We start from the raw sequence: 27895 nt of genomic DNA, 5'->3' as shown, positions 1-27895 counted from the left end.
AATAGCATCTGTAATTGAAGATTATGAAGTATAGCCAGCTCCTGACAGGCTGCTAAGGAAGATGGATTATCCTCATTTTTCTGTAAATTTTGTCAATTTTGGAATTCATAAGCTATCAACACTGATCAAAATGTGACCGCACAGCTGTGTCAAAGCGGACAGCGCGGCGGCGGCGCGGCGGCGGGGAGGACGGGGGCAGGCGCTGCGGGAACCGTCCTGCGTGCCCCGCTCCAACACCCCACCCCCCAAAATTCAAACAAATAGATTGGAAGTACGTAAATTCTCTGGTGCGCCGATTCACATCACAAAGCGTAATTTATTGCATGTTCTCCCTTTTTATTTATCCCTAAGTAGTAAACACGATTTCCATTCAGGGGGTTCGTTATGTTCCACTCCTACCAGACAATCACGGCACACTTGAGGCAATTGTTTAGCCTCTTCCTCTCAATTTTCCCATTACTGGGAGTAAGTACTGTTGGGACTCTTTAATAGCCCGACTGCAGCCCATATCAATAACAGATGAGGTTTAATCGTCCAACACAAAAATTATTTAGGCTCAGTAAGGACATTCAATGTCATTTGCATAATGGCATTTCTATCCTGAGCACCTAACCCATCGTGCATAAACAAGGCCCCGGGACCATAAATAATAATAAATCATGACGTCCGTGCTCCTCTTGCTGTAATAGGAGCCTCTCTTCGTAGAAATTATTTCAGCAGGAAATGGGCACTGTAATTTTAAAGACATGTGGCATCGCACAGGCCAGTAAATCACACCCGTGCACACACACGCACACGCGCTGCAGTGAGGCTGCCGTGGTGAACAACATCCCACGAAACACACCACAGAAAACATCCTGGTTTGCTGCTGAAATGGTTCCTTTTTCCTGTTGCTGTTATTATTATTTCCTTTCAAAGCCAGCAGATGAACCAAAAGCAAGGACTGCACAGTGTGTGTGGTGTCCGGCCATGTGCGCAGGGACGACGGACTCACAACTCATACGTGCCAGCGCAGCCGTCCCGGTGCCGCAGCCCCTGGGTGGCGCCGGGAGGGTTTGCAGGAGCACAGTGGGGACCTGCAGGCACTCGCGGGTGTTTCCAGCCGGGGTCTCCACCACCATCCCTGTCACCCAGCTGTCAGAGGAGGTTGGTGGACTCTTCCCACCAGCTTGCAAGCAGAAACCTCCAAAGAAAAGGCCAGCACAAGGGAGGCAAATGGAGACGTACGTCCTGGAGAGCAGAGGTGGCCGTACAGATTTCAGCCTCATCAGGCCAACAAGTGCCTGGATGAGGAGCAGCAGCACAGAGGTGGTGAGAGCCGGTATCTGCTGCTGCCAGCGTGGAAACATTCCACCGTCACACATTGATCCTTACCAGCTCCTTCCTCTGACAGTGTAAAGCCTCCTCAATTTCCTCCAGGACACAAAAGAGAGAGGACTCACCCCAGCTCCCACCTGCCTCACCAGGACTGCCCAGGTTCCAGCCATGCTACCACAGCCCCTCCATCTCCCCCTCCACAGCCCCTCCGTCTGCCCTTCCACGGCCCCTCCATCTGCCCTTCCACAGCCCCTCCATCCACCCACCCACAGACCGTCCATCCACTCTGCCCAGACACTTCCATGCCAGGACCTCACAGTTTGGATTACTGAGGAAAGCAGAAATTGCACAACAAATTCTGCAGGAGCCTCCTTGCAGCGCCACCGTTGCACGTCTGCTGCACCACCTCCCGCCGCACAAGCATCTGCTCCCCAAAATGGCATCTCCTTCCCAAAACAGCATCTCCCTGGCCCCTCTGGCCTGTCCTCTCCCAGCCCTCTTCCCCCTCCTCGTCCTCCTCAAGCTCGTGCTCGTGCTCTGCACCCATCTCTGGGGACCGTCTGCCCCGTCCTCCCGCGGCTCCTCTCACCACAGCACGGACGAGCCGAGCAGCTCACAGCCCTGCCAGCAGCCTCCACCGTCGGACACGCAGTGCCAGAAGAAAGAGGCACCCAATTAAAATAAAGCGTAAGACACCCAACTGAAATAAAGCATATGACACCTAATTAAAACAAAGCATAAGACATTGAATTAAAATAAAGCATGAGACATCCAGTTGAAATAGAGCATAACACACCCCACCCTGGTGGAAAAAGCAGTTCGCTTTTTGTAACTCCAGCACATAACCACTTTCTAACACTCATTGCCACAAGGTATGGCTATAAAATGCTGTTTTTCGGGACACAAAGTCAACATTTTACCCCCAAATGTAACAATTTCAGCCACAGGAGGGAAAATGGACAATTCTCCATCGCAGTGGCTCCACTGCTGCCACTGGAGCACCTGACATGCGTGAGCAGGGACGAAAACACAATGAGCAGACAGTCAAGTATTTCCCTACGGAGAAACACAAAGCAGAAGTATGAAGGCACACTGGGAATGTATGTGAGGCTTACGTCAAAATTGCCACATCTTCAACCCATCCTGCCAATGGCTCCTGACACTTGAGAAGTCTTGAGCAAGTTCCCAAGAACGACACTGGTATTTCTGCAATGCTTTCAGCAAAGGCATTTCACAAACACCGCCAGAGAATCCTTTAATCATGCTTTCTCTAGCATCTCACGTATTCTGCACGGTAAGCTGGTTTCCACGCAGTGCTCCATGGAAAATATCCCATGCAGTGTTTTTCCCCTTTACTAATTAGCCAAGAACCACTGACAACCAAACCCAGCCAGCAGCGGGCCCAGAGCGCAGCGGCTTCGGGACAAGGCGCTGGCAGAGCATGCGGGCCGGTCCTCATGCAGAGCGGGCAGGAGAGCATTGCCCACCCCAGACACCCGCTTCTGCACCCACACACCCCATCCACCCTGCCCGCCCGCGGATCGGGGAACAGGCTCCTCAGCTTCAGATAAAACAGCCAGAACCATCAGAAACTGTCTGCACAGGGCTGGAGAAAACGCAGCAAAACAGAGGCAGGCTGACCGAAGAGCGGGGTACCTATAGGGTGGTGGTTCCAGGCAGAGACTCTGTCTGATGACACCCACAGTCTGTTGCTGCTGTGGAGGTTCTGCACCTCCTCACTACCACAAAAGGCTCCAGCAAGGGACCTTCTACATGGAAAAATCATCAAAGATGACAGGTTTCAGTGAAACATTTCACTTTTTATCAAAATATTATCTGTTGGAAAGACAGTTCAACCAGACACGTTTGCTGTTGCAATAACAATCATTTTGTGGATAAAACAGCAGCTGCGCTGGAGACGCCTGGGCGCTGTACATGCAGTGACATGTCACCACGAGGAAATGGCACCAGACGCGGGGGCACACGCTGCTGGTGTGAACCCAGCATCCCCCCACCCCACAGACACCCCCACTGTTCTGCCAGAAGTGTATTTGGAGTCATATTTTAAACTTTTGTCTACTGTCACAGGAGGAACCGTCCGTATGAACGAAAACACGGATGTGGGATCTGTACCTTCAGAAAAAACTCCCACTGGTACAAAACCTCACAATTGGACAGTGCTTGAAGAGCACTCATCAGCCACATAATTTGATGACTATTTCTTGTCTATGTTAATTAATCCATTATTTAACTGAGTGTTTTAATTGTTTAGACAGGTGTCAATAAGAGGTCAAACACCCTGAGCCAAACGCGGTGCCTGACGAGCGCGGCCTCTGCCCGGCTTGCCTGCGCAGCCCGTCTCAGCACGGCACCCGCTGCCCGCGGCCCCGCTCCTCCCCAGCCCCGCGATGTCTCCGTCCCTGGCTCCTGCGGGCTGACCAGACCTCAGGCCGCTCTGAGCCTGGCGAGGATGCATGCAGCACGGAGGACGAGCAGAGGAATCCCCTGCTTCTGCGAGGCCGCCCTTATTCAATTATATTTTCAAGGTGAGAGGAGTAGGGCTGAAACCATCCCCTACATGTTAAGCTGCTCTCTTAGCGTAAGAGTTTCCTTCCTTTCAGATTTAATTATTTTTTTCATTTCAGCAGCAAATTCTGCTGCCAGCAGAATCTTAAGCAGCCACTATTCCTATGAGCAGAGAGGAATTCTGAAACCAGACCCTTTTTCTGGAAGTGACTTAGCTCCACAATTGTTTTTTGTCATCATACAACTGCTTCTGTAGGTTGTTTCATTCAATCCCTTCCTGAACAAATGGCAACCCAAAATTACAGCATTCTTCAGAAAACTCAGCGTCTGCACTGAGCAGCCTCAGGTGCTCCATCCCCGACAGCCCTCTGTCTCATCCTGGACACGGTGTGAATCGGGCACCACTCTCCCACCCCAATCACACTTCCCACATTTTCCATCGCAGCTGTGCGAAATATCCCTAAGTCACATCATAACAGCTGGAACGAACAGCAGGTAGCTGGACATCGTGGTCGCAGGATATTCCGGGTTGGAAGGAAGCTCCAGAGGCCACTCCAAGCAGGGCCAGCCATGGGACCAGGCCACATCCCTCAGGGCTTCATCCAGCTGGGTCTTGAAAACCACCATGGGTGGAGACTGCACAGCTTGTGAGGCCAAACTCTGCCCTGCCTGCCCGCTCCCCGGGAAGCACTGTGCCCCTGGGCCCTGCCACAGCTCACGCCCCTGTCTCTTGTGCTCCCAGCTGGCACTGCTGTGAGAGCTTGTGTCCTTCTAGGATGACTTAGCACATCAAGATGTACAGGTATTCACTAGTGTAGGGACCATACTTTGAGAAACCCATCTTTGTTGATTAAAGTGATGGACAGATTTAGAGAAAGCCTATGGAATGAGTGTAAAACAGCAGCGATTTCCAAGCCAAAGGGTGGAAATTACATTTGAAACTATTCAAAGCCTGCGGGATCCAGACATTTAACAGGGACTAAGAGAAGTCTTGTTCCATTCTTCAAATGCCAGTGCAAGTCCTTCCACTCACTCACAATGTGAGCAGACCAGACATGAAATAAATCAATGAGCAAGTCTGTTTACTCACAGATTTGTTTCTCCCTATCTTGCAGGGCTAACGAAGACAAAAGGAGGTTGGTCTGTTTTGCTATGACATAATCTTGGCCAACTGCCCCATTACACCATGTTGTCTTTTTCCACAGAGAAAACCAGCCTCAGGGCAACTCCAGATCTGTTTTCCTATGCAAGTGGAGCATCATGTTCATACACGCTGTAAAGTGCATGGATGACTCCCATATTATTTTTCAAATCATTTCAAAGGGATGAAGACTACATGAGCAATTTTAATTTTGCTCATCTAACTCATATATTGCACTTCGATGTGATATTGAAAATCTGACACATGGCCAGTAAATCACTGCTCTCCTTCAGCTCTTGGGCAGAGTCCACTCTTTGACTGGCTACTGTCTGTGACTTTCCGTAATGACAAACTTTCCATCAGCTGTCTCTCGGTGACATGAAACCTTGGAAGCCTCCACTGAAGACAAACATGGATTTTTATTTAAAACTTGCTGATGGGATGGACCTGGTTTATCTCTCTAAACTGAAAAAAATATCTATGGATCACAAAACATATGATGAACAAAGAGATACAATTACTCAAAACCAGCTTCCGAATTGCAAGGAAATGTGGACACTCCTGGCAGATAACAAGAGAAGAAAGCTTTTCTTAAACTTGAGACCTCTGTACCATGCCTAGGGAAGCCGTGGCAAGTCTGGATGAGAACACCCACTGCCTCTTCAGGACTTTGTGTTCCTTTGTTGTCACTAAGCAACGAGTGTAAAGATGGTGTAAAGTGCTGAGACAAAACGTGGTGACTGGCAAAGCATCTCCTGCTGGCATTACTCAGCAGAAATGGTGCTGAGGCTGCAATTTCCAAACGCTGTTTCCCTAGACCCTTGGGGGAGAAATCTCAGCACACTCCTGCCCCACGGCCTTTCAGTCCCCAAGGAGCACCGGGGTGCCCGGAGCTGCTCTGCGCAGGGAGATGGATCTCGTCTCCGCGGCTCAGACGTGCACACGGGAGCACTGGGCACATCGTCAGGATGCCAGGACAGCAGCCGGTGACGCACCAGCCACGGCATCCTTGGCACTGCCGACCACACCACACATCACCTCCTTCACATGAGCCTGTGCACAACTGGGGAGCCTGCCTGTGGGCAAAAACACCCCACATTACATCTGTACAGAGTACAGAGAAAAGAGACAAGGACAAAGGACATGCCAGAGCTCCAGGCACAGCAAGTCTGGCCTTTCCTTTAACTAAGCGATTCGTATTTTCACATATGGTCATACCTGAGAGCAGTCAGGAGGAAAAAAGGGGATGTTAAAACCCATGAATGCATTGCAACTCCTGAAGGCGCTGCCCACCTCAGTGATTCAGGATCCCCTGTCCCTGCCAGGGAAGGGCAGGAGGTGCAGGGACTCCCGGGTAGTAGACAGACCCATGCTCTGCCCCACCAGAGCCAGATGTGGCCCCAGGAAAAGCCCTGCAAGCTGGGGGGACGAGCCCCTGCGAGCCTGACGTGACGAACTCGGGGAAACAGCGCCAGCGCAAACCCATCGTGTGGCCTCTCCAACCAAACAGCAGCCACTGGGGAGCCATGGTCTTCCAAAAGCACCCAGAAATACCTGAGACCCAGGCGCTGCTGCTCTCTCCCCGCTTGGTTTCGTTGCACTGATTTGGCCACATGCTGCTGGGCAGAGAGGGAATAAGCAGGTGCAGCCCAGGGCCTCTTTATTCTTTGGTTTTTATCCGTTTCTTCAGGCTCCGACTCACTGCAGCATGGATGAGACAGTGATACCCAGAAGGACAAGACAGCCCGTGGTTTCCTGGCAAGTTCACCAAGGACCCACAGGCTCAGTTTCAGGACCCGCTCACACAGGCACCCCCAGGCGTCCATGCAGGCTGCAGGGAGCTCTTTGCCGAGAGGATGCTGACACAGACAAACGTTAGCAGGATACATGGCTCCTGTCATGCTGCTTCCCCAGAAACTCCCTGCCACCACGGCCCCACTGTCACACAAAATACTAGGTGTCGTACAGCAGTCTGCTGTGAGTGTCATCACCCAGTGTGACATGTCACAACAAGGCAGCACACACGGGGAATTTTGTGCAGTCTTCAGAAGCTCTTGCACAAAAAAATGCCCAACACTTGTAAGGGAAGGCAGAGAGGCAAGGATGCAAATGTGAGGTATTGGCCCAACAAGCTGTGCTTTCTGCTGCAACTCTAGAAGAACCATAGAATTATTTTGGTTGGAAGGCAACTTTAAAGACCATCCAGTCCCACCTCCCTGCCATGAGCATGGACACCTTCCACCAGACCAGGCTGCTCAAAGCCCCGTCCAACCTGGTCTTGAACACTTCCAGGGATGGGGCATCCACAGTTCTCCAGGCAGTCTGTCCCAGGGCCTCACCACCCTAATGGGGCAGAATTTCTACTTTATATCTAATCTAAATCTCCCCTCTTGAACTTTAAAGCAATCACCCCTTGTTCTGTCACTACCTGCCCTTGTAAAAAATCCCTCTACAGCTTTCTTGTAGGTCCCCTCTTGGTCCTGGAGGCTGCCATAAGGTCTCCCTGGAGCCTTCTCTTCTCTAGGTTGAACATTCTAACTTTCTCAGCCTGTCCTCATACAGGAGGTGCTCCAGGCTCTGAGCATCTTCCTGGCCCTTCTCTGGACTCACTCCAACAGGTCATAGAATCATAGAAAGTCCACAAGGATCATGGAGTCCAACTGCTGTCCCTGCACAGGACACCCCACAGGTCACCCCGTGTGTCTGAGGACGTTGTCCAGTCTCTTCTTGAACACTGTCAGGTTGGGCTGTGACACCTCCCTGGGGAGTCTGTTCAGTGTCCAGCACCTCTGGGTGAAGAACCTTTTCCTCATGTCCCACTGACCCTCCCTGGCACATCTCCTGCCGTTCCCTGGGCTCTGTCACTGTCACAGAGCAGAGCTCAGCCTGCCCCTCCTGCTCCTGCTGAGGAACCTGCAGCCCATGAGCTCTGCCCTCAGTCTGCTCTGCTCCAGCTGAGCAAACCCAGGGACTGCAACCACTGCTCACACGGCTTCCCCTCCAAACCTTCACCAACCTCGTAGCCTCCTCTGGACACCCTCCAGTAGCTTTATCTCCTTTATCCTGTTCCCCAGCCCTGCACACAGTGAATGCTGCAGGTGAGGCTGCCCCAGCGCAGAGCAGAACAGGACAGTCCCCCCCTGCCCGGCTGGCCGTGCTGAGCTGGGTGCACCAGGACACAGGTCCCTCTTGGCTCCAGGGACGCTGGTTGCTCATGTTCAACTTGCCATAGACCAGAACCCCCATATCCCTCTCTGCGGAGCTGCTCTCCAGCATCTCGTCCCCCAGTCTGTCTGTACAGCCATGGCTGCGCGTCTCAGGTGCAAAATCTGGCACTTGCCCTTGTTGAACCTCACGTGGTTGGTGATTGCCCAGTTTTCCAATTTGTCCAGATCCCTCTGCAGGGCCTCTTTGCCCTCCAAAGTGTCAACAGCTCCTCCCAACTTTCTGTTATCAGCAAACTTGCTAAGCAATCCCTCAAGTCCTGAGTTTAAGTCACTCGTAAAGACAGTGCAGAGTACTGGCACTAAGATGGATCCCTATGGAACCCGCTAGTGACTGGCTGCCAACCTGACACGACCCTATGGTCCATGTCTCTTGTATGTTCGGAGACCCAGAACTGGACACAGCATCGAGACAGGGTGTTTCACCAGAGCACTTTTTAGTCATAGAAGTTGATTTTCAGCAGGAAGAAACACTGTGGCAGGTTTATTTTCTCCTTCTTGACCACAGAGCAGAGCCAAGGGAGAATGTGCTGCAACCCCCTGCCCATTTCCCCAACCCCAGCAGCACAATGGAAGGACAGAGGGTGCAGAGAAGAGACTGTGTCCTGAGGCTTGAGCCCCTCTGGGCACTGTGGACACGTGGCTGCTCTGCCCAACCTGTGCTGCGGGCACAGCTGCTTTCCTCTGTCAGCCGTTACCTGTCACCAGCCGAGTCCCGGACCCGGGGAATCGACACAACAGCTGCAGCCAAGGGCCAGCACCATGTCCCACTGAGTGGCCCGAGCACAGCAGGGTCATCGCAGAGCGGGCAAGTGCCGAAATCCCCTCCAGCTCCAGCAGCTCCAAATCCTGCACCCATGGGTGGGGGCACCGCACCCTGCTCCCCCAACCAAGCCACAGCAGTCACGGTCCCACTGCTGCCTGCGGGGGAACATGTCCCTCCGGAGGTGACAGGTCCCTCAGGGGTGGGGGGACGGGGGTGCTCTGCACAGTTCAACCCCCCAGCCCCATGCAGGGGTCACGGGCGCCCAGGCCACCAGCTGCTGTCCCTCAGCCACCCTGCCCGCCCAGGCCCCGCGCCCTTTCCATTCGTAGGGTATTGATCTGCTGGCAGCAATGGGCTGGATAATTAGCCAGGAATTAGGGTTTCTATTACAGCCAGGAGGCTGCCCCAGCTGATTTATCACCTGAATAATTTACTGTGATTGAAAGGAAATTAAAATGAACTCCATTTGACAACTGTGCGCTTTTATGGGCTTTAGTGAAGACTCAAAAGCCAAATTAATAGCCTGGTGTTGTTTAATAGTCTACTGAGAGTAAATATGGGAAGGTTTTTCGTCTCCTGATGTGCTCTCTTAGGCTGGATTTTAGAGTTGTTTTTTTTCCCCTCCCACCAATAAAGCCAGGGAGTGGATCAGAGGAGGTTTCAGCTGGAGCAGTGCAGCTGTAAAACCGCAGAGCGGCCCATGCCTGGGGCTCACACTGGTGCTCCCCACCGGCCCCGTTCTGCAGGCACAGGCGCTCGGTGCGGGCAAGCGGGGGGACCCGCTCCCCGCTCCCTGACAGCAGACGGCACCAGCCGCCCTGCCGGTGGGGACAAGGGTCCGACCGGTGGCAGATGGGGCAGTATGGAGGTAACGCAGCTCCTGCAACCTCATCCTGCATCTTGTTCCTCGTCACATGCCCCCTGACACCCCGCAGAGCTGACGGCACCTACGGGTCAGGGTTGGGGTGGCACAGGCAGCCCTCTCCCTAGCCAGCCAGCCCTGTCCCAAAACAGCCAGCCCTGTCCCCAGAACAGCCAGCCCCATCCCAAAACAGCCAGCCCTGTCCCAAAACAGCCAGCCCTGTCCCCAAACAGACAGCCCCATCCCAAAACAGCCAGCCCTGTCCCAGAACAGCCAGCCCTGTCCCCAGAACAGCCAGCCCTGTCCCCAGACAGCCAGCCCTGTCCCAGAACAGCCAACCCCATCCCAAAACAGCCAGCCCCGTCCCAAAACAGCCAGCCCTGTCCCAAAACAGCCAGCCTCGTCCCAAAACAGCCAGCCCTGTCCCCAGACAGGCAACTCTGTCCCCAGAAGAGCCAGCCCTGTCCCCAGAACAGCCAGCCCTGTCCTGAAACAGCCAGCCCTGTCCCAGAACAGCCAGCCCTGTCCCCAAAACAGCCAGCCCTGTCCCCAGACAGGCAACTCTGTCCCATAACAAGCAGCTCTGTCCCATAACAAGCAGCTCTGTCCCATAACAAGCAGCCCTGTCCCATAACAAGCAGCCCTGTCCGCCCCGCTGCCGCCAGCCCCGCCTGCTGCCAGGAGGTGTCTGCAGAGCTGGCAGATCCATCCTGAATTCCTCTGTTCCTTTCAATTTTTTCTGTTTTTCTTTTTTTCTTTTTTTCCCGGTTTTAGCATTTGTGTCCATTTTTCAAGCCATGTGCAGTTGTTTTGTTTCCCTTTTTAATTCACTCTTTATTTACACGGTGTGTCACACAAGCCATGAGTAAGAGCTTGCATTTAAATGCTCAAATCACATCTGCAGGTGGCAGATCAAGAAAAGATTTTATTCTGCACATTCAAACGTAGCCGTGAGTTCTCACTGCTACTGGACAACATAAAGTTTTGGGAAAATACAAGTAAATATTAGCTCTACATTTCTCAGTGCAAGTCTCAGGGTATTTTAAGAAGATCCTCAGCATCCTCTGTTCACCCAAAGGTGTCCCTCAGAAAAAAATCTATTGTCCGCACTGCAGGGACCAGGACCAAGTGCATGGTTCATTCCTTCCTTCTGCTTCTCCAGTAACTGCACTTGGAGAGTGACTGAGTCACACTTAAAACACAGAGACAGGTCATACTTTCTGGCTTTATCTTGGATTCTCCCTGTTACTCCCGAAGATCAAAGCCCAGCGTTGTAAGGAGGACCGTCCTACAAACACACCTTCCAACAGAGCTCCCTACAGTGACAAAGACAGATTCCACTTTCAAGGGAATGAGAGGGGAATGTTGGCAGATACTTGGACACAAAGTACAACTTGAAGATTTTCGAAAGGACTCACACCCCTCTCTTGGTGAGCTCAGAGAGCTTCATCACAACTCTCTCCAAAACAGGGTAATCAGTTTCTAACTTTGTGCAATTTTTCCATTTTTTCAATTTATTAGCAATCTTTTCAGGTTCATTAGTTATCCAAATTTCATCTGCCTGTGCCTTCCTCCAGATCCAGACTTACCTACACTGCATATCATAAATAAATATATTAGTATACCTTTGCCAGGTTACTGGTTTCAACCTAAACCCAGAATATACCCATAAAATAAGCCCATTTTATCCAGAAACTAATCCAAGAACTGACACGTGGTTTAGTTCCAGCTGAAAGCAAAGGGAAAGCATCAGCAAGTGCCTGGGAATTATCTGCTATTAGTGGCAAACAGTTCTCTTCTAAGTCAGTGACCTACAGAGTGCTGGATCTGGTCACATCATGTTGTGCCTCATTATGGCCCTGATCTAAAGTCTATTGAAGTCAATAGAAATATTCCTCTTGGCTTCAATGAGTATTCGATTGGACGCATGTGTGGAGCTGGAAATACAAGAGAATCCATTTCTGTTGTGAACAGAAATCCAGCATAGGTAATTATCTTCTTTATTCTGAGGAAATTAATGCACTGCCTTTCCTGTCAAGCTGATCCAGCTGTATATTCTTCATCCCAGTTTTGCCCTGTAGAAACACTAATCCTGGTCTCACGGCCACCAAAAGCAGATCTGTTTGTGAGCCCCAGGCTCGCCTCCTGCCCCGTGCAGCCCCTGGGACACGGCTGTTTCCCAGGCCTGGATCTCCAGGAACATCTCTTGTCCACACTTCAGCTGGCAAGTGCACGTGAGTTGACGCTTCACACGCCGGTGCCACAGGGCCCGCCAGCCCTGTACCTCTTCCCCAGGAAGCGGGGGCAGAGCTCCTCCACGTCTCGAGCAGGAGTCGTGGGAAACAACCAGTGGACAATCGGCCGTGCAGAGGGGGTGCTGGGTACAGCCAGCACCCCAGTACCTCCAGCTGGATGCTCCTCGTGGACTGGGCACTGCAAAATTGCACTGGCCAGTGCTGCAGCTCTGTGCGCAGGAACATGGGTGAGCGTTCTGGAGAAAGCCGGTGCAGTGAACATGAGCGGTGGGTCTGCACAGCCCCGGGGCGGGCAGGGAGCGTGGCTGGGCACCCGGGGCAGTCCGGATGTCGGCTGCGCAAGCAGCACCAGCAGCACGGCCCATGGGCCGGGGCCGCACCGCAGAGCCCATGCAGCGGGGAGCAGCAGGACGCCCACACGCAGCACGGGGCACAGAGAGGAGAGCAGGAGCTGCTGCGTTCCCGGTGGCAGGGGCTGTGAAGGCTTTCCTCCTCCGAGACCTCAGGATTCTGTGACGTTTAACTGTGGGCCCTGCCCCAGCACATGAAAGTGCTGCAAGGTGGTGGTGGCGGCAGCCACAGGCAGAATGGCAGCGCGATGGTGCTGTTGCAACCACACTACTGTGTGCATTTCAAAATCCGTGCCCAGAAATACGTGAAATCATTTTTCCGTGAACATTTGCAGCCAGTGTAAATCGATCACAGGTTGCTTTCAAAACATGAGCTCAAAAGGGCACAAACGTGAGGGAAAAGCACTCTTTTTGTACATTAATTCATGTTTATAGCAGGTTTCTGTCAGGGGGCAGGGGGGCCAGTGTGCTTCTAGAGTACTGACTTTATGCCTCGGTTACTCCCCCATGACATAGAGGCACAAGAGGACTTGACTCCATTTGCACCATCCGCGCTCAGGCTTCCCAGCTGCTGGACTTCCCCTGCTGTTGAGCATTTCCCCTGCTGTACGTGTGCAGGTGTTGCACGCCTGTGCTGCACAGCACACACCTACGCACACGCAGCTGTGCTGCCGGTGTTGAGTCACAAAATGAGGCACATAGCAGGAGATCCCTTGCTTCTACCCCCAATGCACACAGCCAGACACCGTCTTCAATCACACGAACGCACAGCGGGACCGTTGCCTCACCCAGCGCATGCGATGGGCACTGTTTACGAACGAAGCACCGCTGACATTTTATCTTCCCGTCACTGTCCAGTGGCTGCCTTCCTTCTCTCTCAGCATTGTATAAGCCCTCCCCCAAAGACAGGTGTTTGTTCCCTGGTGGGTCTCTCTATAGAAGGCAGAGCTTACAGCAGATATGAAAACTCAGATGATGCTTGTCAAAAGCACAACATATTTTGAGGTGAGAAATAACTCATGAGTCTCCATTTTATACAGGTGAACTGAGGGAAACATTTAGGATGGAAAAGTAAAGGAAATGAGCTGGAAGAGCTCAAGGTAAAGCTTTGGCAGCGGTGAGCAAGCACTCCCACACAGTCCATCAACACACTGACCTGTGTGTGAGACCCTGCACCCTTTCCAATAGGCAAGCCCAGCTTCTGCGCAGACAATGCAGCAGGAGGACTTTAGGCAGAGGGAGGCAGCATCCAGCTGGGGACCAAGCGTGCTGAGGCTGCCGACGAACAAGGGGACGACTTCAAGAGGAGCCTCAAAGCAGGGAGAACAAGGAACTTCCTTGTCTAAAGACAGCAGTTCTTCTACTAAAATACCTGGAGTTCTCTCAGCTGAACAGCACAGGGACATCAGCAGCTTTTTGTGCCCACGTAAAATTAGTGATATTGAGCTGGCTGCTCCTGGACCATGTTTCTAATAAAACAGATAAACAGTGGGTCAGCAGAATTCTCCCCACACCTCGTCTCTAGGGAGAGAAGCATCTTTTTCCTGTTTCCCTCTACAGAAAGCGCTCAGGACCGCACGTGTCGCGGCCCGCTCAGCTCCTCACGCAGGGCTCGGGGCTCTCGGGGCAGCCACAGCCAGGCCTGGTTCACCACAGCGCTCTGTTTCAGGGACAGCTCTGCTTTTCCAAGTCAGATCATTGATGCTCTCAGTATTTTCTTTCTCATTGATTTCTTTGGCCTTGCTAACTGATCCAGCCAGCTCATCCGCTCTGGTTGAGTATCAACGCAGCTTTGCTGTAAACCTGACTGCTCCGGCGGGCAGCGGAGCTCGTACTGCATCCTGCCCAACCAGAAGTGATCATATGGATCACATGTGTTCGTGACCAAAGTTACACTTTACACATCATCAAAAAGCAGAAGCCAACCCAAAACAGCCACAAGCCCTTAACCATGACCCAGCCTTCCAAAAGCAAATGTTAATGCTCCAGCCAATATAAAAGCAAACAAATACAAGCTCCATGTTAAATTAAACTTAAAAATGCCTAGGCAAGTCAGTTCTGCTAAGCACCTTTTGTACATCATAATGTCACAGAAATGTGACAGAAATGTCACATTTCTCAGCACCAGTTTGACTCCACAGAGCATGCAGGGCGTACCCTGTTAACCAAATAGGGGCACATCTCCAGTCTTAACTCTCTAGCAGCACAGCCATTCCGGTTATAGCTGCTCACACGGACCCAGGGAGATCCCTACTCCTCCAACTGCCAGATACCCCAGGTTTGGCAAGGGGGTAATGCTTCAGCAGCATCCTCGTTCCGTTCTTCCTATTAAACCAGCAAGAATTTATCTCTGGATAAATGTGCGCTGCTGGGCTGTGTGCCCCGAGCTGTAGTTCTGCACGACTCTGAGACTTCACGATACAGAAACAAAGAAACGATCCTCTTCCATCACTGCTCACTTTGCAATGACTCTTTCAGGTGTATAAAAGTTTCTCGAGGACAGAGCTAATGCCATACGATTTCTGAGTGACCAGAGCTGCGAGGCTGGCGGTCCACGGGTGTTGGGACAGGACAGCCACCATCTAGTGGTACGTGAAGGCCATGTCACCTTCCAGACACACCGACCTCCGTCTTCCCTAACGACCATTTCAAAAAATCACATTGACCTGAGCATCTTCCCCATGTTCTTCCAGGTGGAGTTCAGATCTGCAGAGCTCCTCAGCAAACACAAACCAGGGAAACCACAAAACCAGCTGAAGCTGGTGAAAATCAACTGACTCTACGAATGAAATAAAAAGTGACACGTAAGCTTAAAGGTATGAGAAATTTCTACTCTACCATATGGCTTTCAGCATAAGTAAGTAACTTTTCAAAGGATTTATACCAATATATGTTCCTTAAACTGGAGCCAAAACAGTTGTAGGCTGCCATGTGATAACCTCCAGTGGCCCTCAAACGTATGAATTCCTCCAAGGGAAATCAGTGTTTGTCTGCAGCTTGAAAAGTCCATCCACCTTGTTAAAAAGCAGATCTAATATTAAGAACACGGAAGATTAATGGCCAAATACATCATTAAGTAGCAAGCTAAACTGATGCTGATGCTGACAGCAATATATTCATTTCTACCTCCCTCTCAGCAGCTAAATTAAAGACTGCTGCCCAGGAAGAACACAGAGAGACACAGCTCATCGGTTTTTGCATGTGCTTCTGTATTGCAAAAATGGAACTTACCCAAAAAATTAGTGCCAAGTCCTTCTCAAACACACTGCTAATCTGTAGGTGCAACTAATTTACCTTCACATGCTAATTGGGTGTTTCTCTCAGCAAATGGCCAATTACATGCCTAATAAGCCATTTCTGGATACAAAAATCTAATTTGTGTGCACAATCATGCTAACTATGAACCACAATTAGGCACTGGGTTTTGCAAGTCTTCTCCTTGTTACCTGCTTTTGATGTAACAAAAGCATCACAAGCTGTGATGCTCTTTAAGGACTCATTTGATATAACCAGTCCAGAGCAGGTGTAATTTCATAACCAAACACTTGCTAATGTTTACACAACAAGTGTTCTCCTTCATTTTTTAATACTCAGTCTTTCATGGCTAGCATGCACTTGGCTGAAGAGCTTGATACAACACCTGTTTCTCTGTGTTTTTCTACTGAGACTCTGAGAAGTGTTTGATGATGTCCAGCAAACAGACCTCTGCCAGCAGACAGCATATTAGGAAAATATTGAACATTTGCAATAGTACCTGCTCTGGTTTGATGGGCTCACTGGTTGTGAAAATGTCGGAGTAATGTTGTCTCTCAAAGACTCGATCCAATACTTCTAGCTGCTGCTGGGTGAACAGGTCTCCTCGCATCTGTTTTCGAAGAAAATCTCTGCCTGGGAGAGAATGGCCGTTTGGTACTGGAGATTCCTGAATACCTTTCAAAGAGGAGAGAGAAGACAGAGAATAAGTAATCATCACAACGATGAGATCTACAGAGGAGTGCATCATCCTGTCCTGCGCATAGATATGGGTATCCATATGGTGACACCATGAGGACTCTCAGAGGAGGTTGCAAGCAAGACATATTGCCAGAAGATGCTCTGACCAGTCTCCCATTACAGCCAACCCTCAACACAATCTACCATAAAGGATTTCACACCTAATTTAAAGGCAGGACAAATTATAATGGTCACGTCTTTCCTCACATCACTTTTACTGCACCACCTGAGAACCTGTCTGGTTGGTGGTTCTGGATGCAGGAGGACACGGGATGGTAAGTACATGACCAGTCAGGCACAGCTGGCTGGGGGCAGCTCCAGCAGATCCAGACACTCGGCCCCTTCCCGCAGCACGTGCACGCCGCGCTCAGCTCCACCCCATCAGCCTGGAGCTGTGGTGGTCCCGCCCCGGGCAGCAGGACCCGCTGTCCAGCAGCAGCTGCCCACACAACCCCACACCGACGGCCGCAGCGCCCGGGCGGCCCTGGTCCTGGGCTGGCCCACGGCTGCAGCGCCCGGGCACGGCTGGGCCCGCGCTCTGCCAGCTCGCAGTGCCATCGCACCGAGCGTTTCCTGCACTTACCGGTGTGACGGAACCCTGGGCTCCGAGACACGTGTTCTTCCATCTCTCCCCTTTGGCAGAGATTTTTAGCAGAAGTCATAAGTGACTGCTCATGGCTGAAAAGCCATGAGACAAGTTTGAGAAATGTCTAGATTGGCAGTTCAAAAAGACATGTGCAATACAGGGGCTTGTTTCAATTTGCTTTTTGCAGATTTACAGTGGTTTTCTACTTTTCCTTCACCTGTCAGTGCTAGAAATGTGTATTTTTTATGCACTGAAAGCTGAGGTCTGCAGTATTCCCAGGACTCCAGGAGGTGGAACTCCAAGAACAACAGTACATATCAGATTTCTTTTCCAGATGGCAACACAGCACCAGACAGAGGGAAGAAATGTTTTAAAAATAGAATCTTGCTGCCAAGATAGTTTCGAGGAGCAGAATTCAAATGCACTGTTCACAGGACGCTCATGAGTGCCGCAGTAGTTTACTGTCCACACAGTCTGCAGAGCACAACACCACTCAGACCTTCCCTGGCAGATTCTGCATCAGGTTCTGATGGTGAGTGCAGAGGAGACCTATGCAAAGACAGCCCGCTGCTGTGGACACCATTTCTGCCCCCAGACACGCACCGCCCGTCACTGACAGGCAATGCCAGGCAGAGGACATTTTTCACTAAGGACCATTGATCCGAGATCGTCCTTCAGCACAGCTGGATGTTGCAGGAAGTGCTGTGTGTCCAGAAAACCGGGAGGCTTTGAGACAGATATCTCAAACCAGGGGAAGAACACACAGAAATACTTTTGCAGTCTAGGTCACCCTTTGTAACAAACTGCTTAGACTGAACCGGCATTTCATGTTAGCAATCAATGCTGGGACTTTGTTCTAAATTTTAGTTCGGCAATTTAGGCAACAACAGCTTTATGTAGTATTTACCTGTTGAAACAAAGTCATGCAACTTAAATCAAGAGGGCAATGTTGGCTTTTGTAAAATGCAAGGATTAGTTCATTCCACACAGGAGAAAAGCGCTGAACTGTCCTCTGAATAGATAAACACGTGTACAGAGCTTGGAAAAAGTACAAAAGGATATAAGAGAGCAGTGTATCTTTAAATCTCTTTTTTTTTTTTTTACTATCCTAAATCAAATAATATCTAATAGACCTGGTGCTGGGTTTAGTCAACCATGGCTTATAAAATTAAAATTCTGGTTGCTAGCTGCATGGTAGCAAGAGGCCAGGGAGACCCTGTCTCTGGAGCACGGAAATGCTGGCTTTAAGTTCCAGGTTAAACTAATGTTATTCACCATTTGTCATCCAAGGTAAAGCTTTATGCAGTTTTGGTCTAAAGAGGGTGATGAAATGGAATGAAATGATCCAAGACATGGAATGACCTGGAAAATGTTCTTAGTGACGCTGGTACAGTTTGTGCACTGTTTATACACCCAGAGATCAGGTGTATAACAAGAACCCATCGTATGCAAATACAGAGCAGCTGACCTGTGTTCCACCAGCAGCGCTGGTGTTACGGAGCATTTGCTCCAGATGTTTTGGGGGTGAGCAGGTTTGGAGAGGAGCCAGCGAAGGTGGCAGCTGGCCAGCAACCTCGGTCGTGATGGGGACAGCATCACACCCCGTCCTGCAGCATGAGCTCCAGAGCAGCGGTTTGGGATGGGCACGGATGGAGACATGGCCAAGAGCCGCCCCCACCGCCCTCCTCCCAGGGACGGCGAGGGAGGGGACCTCCTGGGCACCTGCCACCAAAGCATCCCCAGGAATCTGAGGAACAGCAGATCTCCTTCTGCAAGGGAAATCCTCAAACACCACACCGCAGGGACCTGGGTGCAAGCCAGAGGATGAGGCGCCTTGCCGCACAGCACTGGGCAGTGTAGCAGGGGAGGGAATCACACGGAAATGGCGATGGAGCTCTGCAGGGGTCTGAGCTGAGGGTCAGGACTTGGCATGGAGCTGCAAGCATCATCTGCAGAACCAGCCAGGGAGGGCTGCTCCCTGCGTCATTCCCCTGGCTCTGGCTGCTGCGGTCCTGCTGCCGTCCTGAGGAGCTGAGATGGGAACAGCCTCTGAGACAGGATCAACCTCTGAGATGGGATCAGCCTGTGAGATGGGATCAGCCTGTGAGAGGGGATCAGCCTGTGAGAGGGGATCAGCCCCTGAGGTGGGATCAGCCCCTGAGTCGGGATCAGCGTGAGGTGGGATCAGACTCTGAAATGGGATCAGCCCCTGAGATGGGATCAGCCTGAGGTGGGATCAGCCCCTGAGGTGGGATCAGCCCCTGAGGTGAGATCAACCCCTGAGGTGGGATCAGCCTGTGGTGGGATCAGACTCTGTGTCACGCGTCCCAGCACAGCGTGCAGGGCTGGGATACAGAGCAGCGCGGACTGGTCTTGGTGCCGGCAGAACCTGGGCAGGAGGGGGCAGGGCTGGCACCACCAGCACGGCTGTCACCGCCCAGAGGATCCGGCACCTTGGTGAGAGGGGCCTGGGAAACACCCAAAATTCACTCGCCCTCAATATCACTCCACAGCATCACAGTATCACAGTATGTTTGGGATTGGAAGGGACCTCAAAAGATCATCTAGTCCAATCCCCCAACATCCTGTGAATGAAGGAATAGTTGTTCTTTTGCGCTGTGCTCGCACAGTCAGACCAATTGCAGGGAAGGGCTGCACTTCACCGCACCAGTCCAGGAATTTCTGTACGCTGCACGTGACACCCAAAAGTTCATTAAGGTCTTTGGGATGTGTTTGGCTGCTAGACATTATATAAATGTGAGATAATTACCATTAGCATCATGCATTGTTTGAATACACTAGAATATCTTGGATAATTAAAATACTGTTGGCAGGTTTGAAACACTTTGGTTTATGAATAGGCTCCAGGGAGTGGTAAAAACATTTTTCATATAATCAATGCATCCACCTAGGAGGGTTATGTTTTGTTGACAGTAGCACTACATGTGTGCCTACCTACTCTGCAAAACAATTAGTTCCCAGTCCACCAGCATCTTTCCAGAAATGCAAATAAAAAGCACAGATATAATACTCCTCTTAATGCAAAAAAAGGACATTCTTCTCAGGCAAATGTTTCATCCATGTTCTCTAGTATATTACATAGATGGGACAAGATGGTGACATTTGACCACAACATCCTGAACTACCTCTCATGCAACACACTTCCCTCACAGCACAAGGCCAGAACCACCGGGGCTCAGGGGTGCACCATCGGTCTCAGGGGTGCACCATCGGTCTCAGGGGTGCACCATCACCCTCAGGGATGCACCATCAGCCTCAGGGGTGTGCCATCAGCCTCAGGGGTGTGCGATCACCCTCAGGGGTGCACCATCACCCTCAGGGATGCACCATCAGCCTCAGGGATGCACCATCAGCCTCAGGGGTGTGCGATCACCCTCAGGGGTGCACCATCACCCTCAGGGATGTGCCACCACCCTCAGGGGTGCACCATCAGCCTCAGGGGTTTGCCACCACCCTCAGGGATGCACCATCAGCCTCAGGAATGCACCATCAGTCTCAGGGATGCACCGTCAGCCTCAGGGGTGTGCCATCAGCCTCAGGGGTGCACCATCACCCTCAGGGATGCACCATCAGCCTCAGGGGTGTGCGATCACCCTCAGGGATGCACCATCAGCCTCAGGGGTGCACCATCAGCCTCAGGGGTGCACCATCACCCTCAGGGATGCACCATCAGCCTCAGGGGTGCACCATCAGCCTCAGGGATGCACCATCACCCTCAGGGATGCACCATCAGCCTCAGGGGTGCACCATCAGCCTCAGAGATGCACCATCACCCTCAGGGGTGCACCATAAGCCTCAGGGATGCACCACCACCCTCAGGGGTGCACCATCAGCCTCAGGGATGCACCACCACCCTCAGGGATGCACCATCAGCCTCAGGGATGCACCATCAGCCTCAGGGGTGTGCCATCAGCCTCAGGAATGCACCATCAGTCTCAGGGATGCACCGTCAGCCTCAGGGATGCACCATCAGCCTCAGGAATGCACCATCAGTCTCAGGGATGCACCGTCAGCCTCAGGGGTGCACCATCACCCTCAGGGATGCACCGTCAGCCTCAGGGGTGCACCATCACCCTCAGGGATGCACCATCAGCCTCAGGGATGCACCACCACCCTCAGGGGTGCACCATAAGCCTCAGGGATGCACCACCACCCTCAGGGGTGCACCATCACCCTCAGGGGTGCACCATCACCCTCAGGGGTGCACCATCAGCCTCAGGGATGCACCATCACCCTCAGGGGTGCACCATCAGCCTCAGGGATGCACCATCACCCTCAGGGATGCACCATCACCCTCAGGGATGCACCACCACCCTCAGGGGTGCACCATGAGCCTCAGGGGTGCACCATCACCCTCAGGGATGCACCATCACCCTCAGGGGTGTGCCATCACCCTCAGGGATGCACCATCACCCTCAGGGATGCACCATCACCCTCAGGGATGCACCATCACCCTCAGGGATGCACTGGTAGCCTGTGCATCGTGATCTGCCATGATGCCCCACGGACAGCGAGCCTGCCACTCTGCCATCACGAAGCCCCAGCAGCTCCCAGACCTGCTCCAGCTGCCTCCTTGTGTCTGATGAAGGTCCTTCCAGCATCCAGCCCCATCCAGATACCATCTGGGTGCCTCAGGAGTGTACCCCTCAGTGTGTGATCCGGCGTTTGCAGCTGGAGGACTTGCTGTGTCAGGTACGGCTTTGCCTGGGGCAGACCCACTGACACCCCCAGTTCCACACTCTGTGTGCGGGAAAAAGCAATCATTTCTCATTTTGAACAACTTCTTCCCTGTTTGCTTCTGGCTCAGAAGGACCTGTGGTTTCACAAGAAAAGCTGGGTGCAGTTCTAAAGAACCCGGCTCAGTCAGCTGAGGCTCACGTGGCATCAATATCACACACGAGTGACGGTTTCCTGTGTCTGACCAGAGTCTGAACAGCCCGGGAAGAGTCAGGCACAGAGCAGATCCGCCTCCCAGAGGTACCGTGCGCCGTCTCACCGACAAAAGGCTGCAGGAACTGCACGACTATCACCCAGAAATACAGCATCTACACCAATTCAGAGGACATTATTTTCTGGAGGCCTAAGCAAATGGCAAGATCAGATCAAAGATTTTGATAAACTGTAGTTTCATTTTTTTTAAGGATACTTTTACACTTCAATACTCATGCATGACTACTCAATATACTCATCAGCTCAAAAAGTTTGGCAAATTGTAATTTAATTTTTTTAGGGTACTTTTACAGTTAAATATTCATCCATGACTTGTTTTCTGAAACAGCAGGAGAGTATCTGAAATTGGTAAAATACGCCTTCAAAAGATTTTTAGCGACTCTCACCACTTAACTCATTTAATTTAAGACAGGGTTTTGTTTATACATTTCTAAGACTATGGGCCACAACAGAGAGAACAAAGGACCCTAGACTCTACCTTCACAAAACACAAGAGCATGTTTGAAAGCCCTAAAGCTTAACATCAGAAAGCAGCAAGAGATCAAATACAGCTTGTATTTTTCTATTCAGGGAGCTGCAACAACACAGTTTAATGATTGTGTTATGAAGTGTCCCTGGAAAACAGCCCGGGACAGCCCCTGCCCTGGTCCGGTGAAGTGTCTCAGCCAGGTGACAGCAGCTGAGAGATTGGTGACATCCACAAATTCTACGGCAATAATATTCCCAGTGTTATTAATAATAATGATATACCATGAAGTGCACACCGCCATGGTACACTGGTCTGATGCGACACTCTTCTGAAGAAAAGGAGAATCTTCTGGTTTCTTTTTTTAAACAGCACGGTTTTATAGGGTTAATCAAGGAAGTAAATAGCTAGTACTATGAACAGCCCATATTCATTAAGGACATGGTTTCTGTCTCTAATTTGTACTGTCCAACTTCATTACCTGGTATCATACCTAATTAATCCACCTTATAGGGAAATGCAGGCTAATTAGGAAGGGTGTTATTCACCACATTTAAAACATTATGAAGCAAATGAAATATTACCAGGAGGCAAAAAGGTGATTTGTTTCCTTGTAGCACGCCTGTAAATTAGTCCAGAGAAGATAAAGACTTTTTTTAATTACCATTTGGAAGGCTTTGTTTAAAACACAAACTGAATTTCCATGCCACCTTCTTGGGGTTGCGTGCATGCGGCAGTCGGCAGCTCCGCGCTCTCCCAGTTAGGGGTCAGTTTCAGAGCCACACGCACTGCGAGGAATCTTTGCGTTTACACTCTTAGGGTTTTCTAAGCACTGTTATTTATTTTTTCAAAGGACAGTGTCACTAAAAAGAAGCTTTATATTTTGAAGTGTATATAGCTGATCATCGCACAAATATTTTCAAGAGAAATCACTATATTTCATGAAGATGGGTATGGGTTTTGCTGTAGATCAAAGTGAGAAAGAGAGGAAAAAAGATAAATCATCAGAGATCCAAAAATACTTTTCATTTGGAGAAGATATCAGGCCATTTCGATGGCACTGATAGAGTCTCTGCTCTGTCTCCATTACCCACTGAAGGCAGCCGGAGTCAGGAGCTGACTACACTAGATTATATTCCCTATAAGATGGTCACCAATATATATATATATGATCTTCAACCTCTATTGATTGACCAATTTCACAAGCAAAGACTGGTGAAATGAAGCTGAAATGAACATCATGCTTTAACTCATTGAACCCATCAGGCCTGAGTTAATCTCACTGCCCACTGTCTCTGATAGAATTCAATTGATCAATCATGTTTCGGTGATAGTACCATTTCAGTGGCTTATTGCTTCTTCATTTCAAGGCTTGACCTGTTAGATATACTTGGACCAGCTCTGCTCCTCCTGGAGACACAGAGACCTGCATCTGCTGACGGCAGCGCATTGTCCTGCCTCCGCCTCGGAAAAGCTCGGCGGTTTTTGATGAACACTCACACCTTCACACTGTGTTTTTGCAGGTATTTCACTCATTTCAGAGGTGGGATGGGTACGAGGACACAAGGAGCCCAAGTGGCCCGAGCCCCCTGCCCTCTGCTCAGTGACTGTCACATCCCACCGCACACCGTCCCCGCTTGGACAAGCAGCGAAAATACCTGTTTTGTGGCCCTGCAGCCCCTGAGTACAGCACAAGCTGCAAAGTGGCCTCGGTGCACATCATGGGCACGTGGTGATGTTGACCCAGGGAATGTCCCAGCACGTGCGCAGACGCTGCGGCAGCGTGGCTGGCCAGCAGTCGGCACTGGACGCTGGGCACTGTGCGGTGGTTTCCCACCGGCTGTGTGAACGCAGAGCCAGCCCGGGGACACCCCCATGCCTCCAGCCTCCCACCGTGCTGCTCTGTGCGCCCGCACACCCAGCGCTGCTGGAGCCAAGGGACATTCGGGCTCTGCTGCCCCTTGGTCCGGCTCCCTCACCCCAGCCGGAGGTTGGGACCCCTCACCCCATGCATGGTCTTGCGAAGCAGGTGGCAACTCCCTGGCTCCCGGCAGCAAACGCCCACCATGCCGCTCCTGGCAGCGCCGTCAGCTGTGCAGGGCACGTCTGGCCAGTGGCTGCCCCGACACCCAGCACTGCATCTGCACCAGCTCCGGGAAGTGTAAGAAGCAGGATGGAAGTAGCGGAGCTGCATCATTGTCTTCCTAAAATGCTCAGCAGCAGAGCAATTAGCGCTTCAACCAGCAACCTCTGGTCTAGTGCTGAGAAGAGATAGAGCTCATCTCCACTGTAAGAGTGTTTGTCCCTGCTCTCTAGGGCAGCTGGTGGTCCTCCCTGACGTACCAGCTGGAGCCAGGCTGCACACCCACATTATGGAGCCACAGGGTGGCACCCGGGGTGCAACTCCATAGCTGCAAAGCAGGTTAGAGCCATCGCCAAAAAAGGGGGGGCTATTTAACAGAACAGATTTCCCATGAGATTACAGCTCATCTCCTCCTACAGTGATTTAAATCCTGCAGTAGCCACACAGAAATTCTATTATATATCTCCTGATTTGTGCTAGGATAGCCCTGCAGTCACCACCATCCCACACTTCCCTCCAGAGTGCTCAGCAAAGGTGTGGTGGGACCTCGCACCTCAGCAGCCAGAACACTGGTGAACCTGGCAGCCTGCACATCTGAGCAAACACTTGTGCAAATAGTGCCACTGAGTGGAGCTGGGTCGCTTGTGCGCCCGCAAGGCCATGAGCAGGATGGGTTTGCTGGTGCGTTGCACGCACGGGACGTGGCCCTGGTGGAGGGAGGTGGATGATGCCAGCGGCTGCGGGGCCTCAGGCTGGTCAGAGCACCGTGGGCAGCCCTGGCCATGCTCCGCGGCCCAGCGGCTGCCGCGAGGGCTGCGGGGAGCCTGGTGCCCGGGGCTCAGGATCCTCCCTGCAACACTGGCCGCACACGTGCCCACCCCAGAGGGGTCTCAGCCCACAGGATGAGCAATCTGCTGAACGGCATGGGCTGTCCTGCCCGTTTCAGACCTGTGCGTGCCAGCCCCAGGCAGCACCCTCGGGCGGCCAGCAGCCCGACACCAGGCAGAGCTCATCCAGAGAACAACGGAATGTCCTGAGCTGGAACGGACCCACACATCATCGAGTCCAGCTCCTGTGCCTGCACAGGACAACCCCACAGGTCACACTGTATGTCTGAGCACATTGTCCAGTCTCTTTTCATAGATTCATAGAATGAGGACAGCAGCTCAAGGGACAGGTGGAGCTGCTCTGGGTTTTGTGATTGCTCTTATGCTGCAGTTTCATGTTTAAAAAGCAGCAACAATAACGTCAGTGATTATTCCCCACCTTGGTGGGGAATCTGGACATGTAGAGTTGGATCAGTAGGATGGAGTGGTGGCCCAAGCCCAGCTCGTGCTCTGCAGGCCCGTCCGACCCCGTGGGGCTGTGGGCGCCTGGACAAGCCCTGGGGCAGCAGGACTCCACGTACAGATGCTGCACAACATGTCTATGGGCTGGTATTTCTATGGCTTCTGTAATATTAGGGGGAGATACAACTACAGTAGCTACAGATATAGAATAAGTCATGACAAGTTTATTAATGACTGATTTTGAGAAACTGATTCTTTCCCTAATCCGTTTTTGTAAGCTGTGCTCAGCAGCAAGCTGTGGAGACCTGTACTTTATTTCATGTACCCCCAATTCATGTGTTTTTAAGTAGCTCTCAAAAGCTCATTGTAGCTATTTTAACACAGTTTATACCTACTTCCATACCATTCCATAACACATCCTTTCGTCATTTCTTTCGAAGAATCATTTCCAGGTATGCTTGGGCGACAGGAACAAAAGTGGGTTGATGATGAAATTGTGCCCTGTGTAGCTTTGAAAACACCAAACTGGCCTCTGGTTATGAGTGTCTGGGAGAGAATTTACAGCTCTGAAAAACAGCAGGAGAACGAAATCTGGCAGCCAGAGGAACAGCAGTGGTGGGACACGCAGATGCAGCCCGGCAGGGTCTGTGCGCAGAGGAGCGACCCCTCGGTACCACAGCCCTGGGCACCAGCGCAGAGAACAGACCCACGGGAGCCAGCGAGAAGTTTGCACAGCACGAGCAGCTGCCATTGCACAACCTGCAACAGCATCAGCCTGCGTGACCCCAGCAGAGACAGACAAGCCCCTGCCCTTCCCAGGAACTGACAGCCAATGAGGAAAACACGGGCTACTCAGTTGCCAACAGCCAAAACTAGTCTTTCTATGCAAGCTTAAAACGGCGCAGCAACGTTTCCACCTAACAACCTCAATACTTCACAAAGCACTATCTGGGACACTTACCCGGAGAGGATGACAGCGGTGACAAGCTCACCCACATCCCACCCCGAATTCCCAGTTCGGCAGCACCAGGAGCGCTGTGGTCTGGCAGGGTGGCCGCTGGCACACCACGGTTCCACCGTGCTGCCGAACGCCACGGCAGAGCTCCTCGAGCAGGCACTCCCGGCAGCGACGCTGCTCCTCCTGAACCGCGCTTTCCCAGCAGAACTTTCAAACAGGACCACCGACCGGTGACGAGGCCGCGTTTGCCACACACGAAGGAGAGAGGGGGAAAGTCTGTGGAGGATGCAGCTCGCAGCGCCAGCACTGCACCTACAGTCTGCAGAGAGGTGTCACGCACCATCCAACAAGTGGGAGGTGTCAGTCCATGCTCTCCATCCAATTATCCACAAACAGCACTCATGGAAAACTGCTAATACCTACAGATTTTCTTGTGCATAAATTAAATAAAGCCTCATTTTACAAACCCAAGAACTGTGGTCTCAAGCCTGCAAATGTGCATGCTTACAACGAAGCAAAGAAATATCTGGATTGCATTCAACAGAATGGCTTACACACCTAGTATAAACACCGCTATAAAATATAATATAACATGCATCTATAGATTTTTACAAGTCACAGGAAGTGCAAGTTTCACAGTATTTTATATAGTTATCCACATGGATTATTCAAGCAAAATTAGCTTTTAAAGATCCTCCACATCTGTGTAATGCAGATTTTTACACTTCAAAAATTTCCATTCGCTTCTGACATCCAAAAGCTGCCTCTGCACACCAACCGTCCGTCAGCTGCACTTGCCGTCTGCCTCAACGTCTGTGCGCTCTCCTGCACTGAACCCGAGTGTCCCTGGGCCTGTGTCTGCCACCACGTTTTGTACGTAAACATCCCCCGGCGCAGTGGCTGGGCTGCGGTGCTGCCGGACATGCTGCCATCGCAGCTGGCTGTGCCGCATCCACCAGTGGAGCACAGTGTGTCCCCGTGCTCTGTTCTCCTCCCAGCGGACAGCTGGACGATGGAGAAGGCCCATCACACCAGCTCCCAAAGCAGATACCGAGGTGGTTCCTGCATCCCATGGGAGGCAGCTGCTGCCATTAGCAGAGGCGGGACA

General features: G+C 51.6%; 1 protein-coding gene across 1 annotated transcript in view; it reads right to left on the bottom strand.

Annotated features, from left to right (window-relative positions):
* Positions 1-27895, bottom strand: part of PAX5 (paired box 5) — a 146564-nt gene that overhangs the window by 78727 nt on the left and 39942 nt on the right. Inside the window, 1 exon segment of the mRNA XM_065046608.1 lies at positions 16196-16371. Coding sequence (XP_064902680.1) covers positions 16196-16371 — 176 coding nt within the window.

The sequence above is a fragment of the Columba livia genome, chromosome Z, assembly GCF_036013475.1.
Source record: "Columba livia isolate bColLiv1 breed racing homer chromosome Z, bColLiv1.pat.W.v2, whole genome shotgun sequence".
Classification (NCBI taxonomy): Eukaryota; Metazoa; Chordata; class Aves; order Columbiformes; family Columbidae; genus Columba; species Columba livia.
The sequence above is the reverse complement of the archived record's forward strand: the minus strand, read 5'-3'. Positions and strand labels throughout refer to the sequence as shown.